This window comes from Marmota monax, unplaced genomic scaffold (genome assembly GCF_021218885.2).
Source record: "Marmota monax isolate L192 unplaced genomic scaffold, Marmota_monax_Labrador192_F-V1.1 WCK01_AAM20220418_F8-fsc00176, whole genome shotgun sequence".
Taxonomy (NCBI): domain Eukaryota; kingdom Metazoa; phylum Chordata; class Mammalia; order Rodentia; family Sciuridae; genus Marmota; species Marmota monax.
In genome coordinates, this window is record NW_026694774.1 from 3593456 (window position 1) to 3598964 (window position 5509).

Here is a 5509-nt window from a genome sequence, read left to right on the forward strand (position 1 = left end):
TCTAATTTTCTCTGGAGGTAATGGTCATGTGCTTATTCTTGTGGGCCAGGTGGCTGGAATGAATCCATGACACTCACGATTATCAAGGCAATGGTGAGGTTCACGTGGTCATGCTTCAGGATTAGAGGAAATTGGTAGCGAAACTATACCTGTAAATAGTAGACTCAAGTTACTGAGATTAGAATAGCTTTCTCTCCCTCTGGTGGTTTATTACAGAATTAGTGTCATATTTAATTTCAGTTAGGACTTCTTATAGGTATTCACCAGTGCTAGTATGTGGGGGGGGGTCTTATTTTTAAGGATTAAGTATTGTTAAAATTACAATTCGGACTTGGAAAATGCTGAAGGAACTTGTATCTATGTAAAAATAGCCTTCTTCTCTTTGTGTTCACCATTTGAAAATTGAAGTTTTGTAATTTCTCCTTTTCTTAGTTCCCAGGGGGTTTGATGGGAACTAGAGGTATTAGAGGGATAGCCAGGAACACTCAGTGTACTTACTCCTTTTTTTCTTTTTGTCATTTGTTTTCTTTTTCTTTTTTTTTTCCTTTGGTTTCTGAACATTTTACTGCTGTATACAGCCTTTTCATGCAAGTTACACAATGAGTTTCTAAAGCTCTCATACTATGGGGCATGCCCTTGCTACTGCCTGAAACAAGTTCATTGCCTTCAGCCCAAGACACTGGATGAAGGACAACTTATTACTTTTATGTACAGAAATGCAACAGCATACATTTATCCCAGTTTAGTGGCAAGTGCTCTAGCTTTTGCCTTTTCCAGCTTGGCAATGCGAGCCACAGATTTTGGACCCAGGACGTTGCCTCCCCAGTGGCGATGGATCTCATCATATCTGTCATTGTAGTTGTTTCTGATAGCTTCCACCAACTTAGCCAGAGCTCCTTTGTCTTCCGAGTTAACCTATGTGAAGGCAACAGTGATTCAAGTCTTCCTGTGAACCAGATGTCCCAGCCTAACCTTCCCCTTGATGATGCAGTAAGGGACTCCCATCTTGCGACACAGGGCAGGCAGGAAGACAACCAGCTTGATGGGATCCAGGTCAAGTGCGATCACCACCAGCTGAGCCTTCTTGTTCTCCACCAAGGTGGTGACAGTATTTAAGCAGCTGGGTGTCTGTTTGGCGGTCCAAGGCCTGGGTGAACTGGTTAATCGCAGGAGGCACTTTCAGCTTATAGAGAATAGCCCTTTGCCGCTGCAGCCGGATGTAGGATGTAGCGGGGCCATGTTACAGAGCTGGTAAGGTACCTTTTGGGCTGGATGTCCTGCCAGATGCCGAAGTTCTTCCGCCTCTTCTTGAAGAGCGGGTTCACTACCTTCTTAGCCTCCTGCTTCTTGACCACAGCTGGGGCCCGGGGCCACCTTCTTCCCCTTGGCTTTCTTTCCCTTCAGCATCTTGGTCAGCTGGAGGAGAGAGCTGTTTTCTTTTTCATTTTACTTTTCATTTCCTTTCCTCTTTTTTCCTTCTCTCCTTCTCTTTCTCCTACTTCATTCTCTCTTTCCTATCTGGGACACAAACCCAGGGCCTAATTCAGGCTAGGCAGGTGCTCTACCACTGAACTACATCCTCAGTTCCTTTATTTTCTTTCTTCATGTAGCTATTTCTCCACTGTGTTTGGTTCTTTATTTAAATGAATTTCATAATAGTGATCATGTTATAAAAGAAGAAATGAAGCATGTTAGTTCCATTAATGATGTTTTCTCTGATTTGATAATTTTAATTATGTATGGCAGTAAATTATTTCATTATTTTGTTTTGTTTAATGTTATATGATACCATATTTTATTGCTGGTATTTCAAGAAAGATTTTTGTATCCTTGTTTAAAAATGAACTGCTTGGGCTGGGATTGTGGCTCAGTGGTAGAGCGCTCACCTAGCACTGGTGGGACCCGGGTTCAATTCTCATCACCACATAAAAATAAAGGCGTGTGTTGTGTCCATCTACAAAAAAAAGATATATTCATTCTCTCTCTCTCTCTCTCTCTCTCTCTCTCTCTCTCTCTCAAAAAAAAAAAAAAAAAAAAAAAAAGGAACTGCTCATGGCTGGGGCTGTAGCTTAGTTGGTAGAGTGCTTGCCTAGCACATGTGAGGCACTGGGTTTGATCCTCAGCACCACATAACAATAAAATAAAGGTATTGTGTCGATTTACTATAAAAATTTGTTTAAAATGAACTGCTCAGATTTTCTTAGCATGCTCCTTTCAACAGGTTTTTTCATCGCATTCTATTTCTTGAGGAAAAATGTTTTTATCACTTCATATTCTAAAGTTATTGCTTGATTCTTACAGGTCTGTCAGGAAACACTATTGGAATCCTGGCCATTTGGTGTGATATTTCATGACTAATCTCTATTTTTAAAGTCTTTTCAATCCTTAAATCTTTCTTTGGTTCAATTTCTGTAATTTATGTTTTACTTTCTTATATTTAAGAAATGTTTTTGAATGTATTATCATAGTTTCTTGAAGGATATCCTTCAATTTAAAACCATTTTCCATTCACTATTTCCTTTGTCTCTCTAAGGAGGGTTTTAGAGAGATTAGATTAACAGTAGTTGCCTGGAATAGCTCTTATTCTCCCATAGTAGCATTTTTTTTCAGCAAAAATTCTGTACAACTTTATTTTAACAAGAGAAAAAAATCAATTATAACACAATTTGAAATATCATATGCTCCAACAGTAGTTGATAATATTTTCATAAGTCTTATACCTTTGTAAACATTATTTTTCTATCATTCCTTTAAACTTGTTGAGTCTTTCTATATTAAGCAATTATATAACATTGTTTCTATAATTAAAGCTTTCAACTAACATAATTGATTGACATTTATTTAGGATTGTTAGTTGTGATGAGAAATTTATGATTAGGTGCACTATATGATTGTTGCAGTATTGCTACAAAGGGCTTGCTCCAATCATAAGGATTCAGAGAAATTCAATTCTATATTTTTCCCTTAAAAATAGTGTCAGAACTACTTTATATACTATAGTATTGCACCTTTCAAATTAGTAGAACTTTAGTTTTTACATGTCTTCAGTGAGGACTTAATCCTTCCCTTTCATTAGGCACAGCCCAATGTGAGAAGCATTTCCTACAGGTTATATATAAATTATTGTTTCCCCTCAATAAAAAATATGGAATGCTTCACGAATTTGCATGTCATCCTTGCTAATCTTCTCTGTATTGTTCCAATTTTAGTATATGTGCTGCCAAAGTGAGCACCCATAGTAGCATTTAGAATATTTTTAGAATCCAAATTTTGTTAAGACAACAATTTTACTCTGGTAGAAGTTTAAGAAAAAATAAATTTATATATGTGTACCTATTTCATTTTGTGTTCTGCATTCGGAGACTGTGGTTTGGCTGTTTCTACTTTTATGATTCTCCAAGGGTTTTGATCAAATCTGAAGACAGAGTTATACAGCCAAGACTCCATTTCCAGGAGCAATGTGGGGGCCATATCAGGGAATTGCAGCCCAAACCAGGTGGGTTGTTCTAGGAAAAAAAAATCTGATTTGAAATAAGAATGAATCAAACTGGCCTAAAGTCACTTCACTGGGAAAATGAGCTAGGGAAACTACTGACAGATTCTCTCAAGGAGCCTGAGCTATAATTCCTACTCTTTAGGAAATTTCCATAATGTCTTTTCAAAATGTTCATGTTGTGCCATGAATCACCTAATGTGGTTCAATGACTCTTTGCTCTCTTTGGCATTTTCCTCACTTGCTGCTGGAGGCAACAGGAAGATTCTAAAATGACAGAGGTTCTCTGTAATTGGTCAAGCAGGAGGACTATCTCTTTGTATTGAGCACCCATTCTGGTTGGGGCAGAATGCCAAGCAAGAGGACTGTCCAATCACACTGTGCCATGAGGCATACTGACAGGATCCTTGCAGGGCAGGCCATCCAATGAGATGTGGAGTTGGCCCATGACGTGACACAATGTGGCCTATATAAAGGGCTCCCGGCCCCTAGCAACTCTCATTGTCTGTCCTCACCAACTGTGGACAGCAATGGCTGAACTACTCTGTGACTCTTCTTCTAAGCAGTCCCTCAATCCCCAAGAGCTAGCCTGTGACACCTCTTCTGAGGAGCCCCTCAATCTCCAAGAGCCTCAGAAGGCCGGCCCGGCCACCAAACCAAAGCCCAGGCTCCCCAGCCACTCCAAGAGCATGAGGCACCGCAGCCACTCCAGGTGTGGGGACAATTTTGCCACCTATTTCCCCAGGGTGCTGAAGCACATCCATTCGGGCCTCAGCCTCTCCCGGTCTAGCATGAGCGTCCTGGACTCCTTCGTCCAGGACATATTCGAGCGCATCACCAGCGAGGCCCGCCGCCTGGCTGGCCAGAACCATCGCTCCACCATCACCTCCAGAGACCTCCAGACAGCCGTGTGCCTCCTGCTGCCCGGGGAGATTGGCAAGCACGCCGTGTATGAGGCCACCAGGGCCGTCTGCCGCTCACATTCCAGCAAGTGAGCCGCCTCTGGGAGCCCTCCGCAGCCAACCCTAAAGGCTCTTTTAAGAGCCATCACTGGGCCCCAAAGACCGGTAGCGCTGCCAGCGCAGCACACCTCAGGTCTGGGGGTGAGCGAGGGGGTGCCCTGCCCATTCTTAAAGCATTTCTCAATAAACATCATCACATCTGCTTTACTATATGTCTGTGGTGAAATATGTTCCAAGGAAAATAATAACAAATCTTTATTACATGAGCATTTCTGTCACATACTCCTAGATCAACCATTGTAAGGCTCAGTCAGGTCATAGTTATTTTTGTAATAATGTATCTTTTTAACTTTTATTCTCACAGGAATGTGGAGCAGAATTATCTAGAGGTACTTAATGTGTCCTATGGAAGTAGATAAAGCCCAAAAGCAGAAAAATAAGCATACTCAATATTACTTTTAAAAACATCCTATATTCAGAATTGATTAAATACAGACATGTGCTTAAATAACCAATTGTGCAAGAATTCATTCATGTTTCAAGCTGTCTAAAGTGTGAAGTTACTATTCTGATTTGGATTAATATATATAAATATAAATATAAATATATATGTACTGGAGTTTTGAACTGAGTTCCACAAGTATGGGAGATTCTTCTACTATGCAGTGTTATTCTGTGGACCTACATATCAAGCCTTCTGTTCTTACTTTTATTTATTTATTTATTTTTGAGCCTAGGGGTGCTTAACCACTGAGCCACATCCCTAGCCCTTTTTATGTTTTATTTTGATACAGGGTCTCATTAAATTTCTTAGGGCCTTACTAAATTGCTGAGGCTGGCTTTTCACTTGGGATTCTCCTGCCTCAGCCTCCTGAGTGGCTGGGATTATAGATTTGAGCCACTGCACCAGTGCCATTCTTATGTTTAACCCCCAAACCTTCATTCTTGCATAATTATGTTTGCATCTTGTGACCATCCACTGGAAACAGTTCACATCTCAGTCTCAACTGACTCCACCAACCAGAGACCTGCCATCTCCAAGTCATGGACATTG

General features: G+C 40.6%; 1 protein-coding gene and 2 pseudogenes across 1 annotated transcript; 1 reads left to right on the plus strand and 2 right to left on the minus strand.

Moving 5' to 3' along the window:
• Positions 1 to 714: 714 nt before the first annotated feature.
• Positions 715 to 1407, minus strand: LOC124079685 (large ribosomal subunit protein eL8-like; annotated as a pseudogene).
• Positions 1408 to 3139: 1732 nt separating this feature from the next.
• LOC124079722 (U6 spliceosomal RNA) lies at positions 3140 to 3233 on the minus strand (annotated as a pseudogene).
• A 790-nt stretch (positions 3234 to 4023) lies between these two features.
• Positions 4024 to 4488, plus strand: LOC124079718 (late histone H2B.L4-like). The gene has a single exon (XM_046425402.1). It carries the CDS (start codon positions 4024 to 4026, stop codon positions 4486 to 4488), a length of 465 nt encoding a protein of 154 aa, XP_046281358.1.
• Positions 4489 to 5509: the final 1021 nt, after the last annotated feature.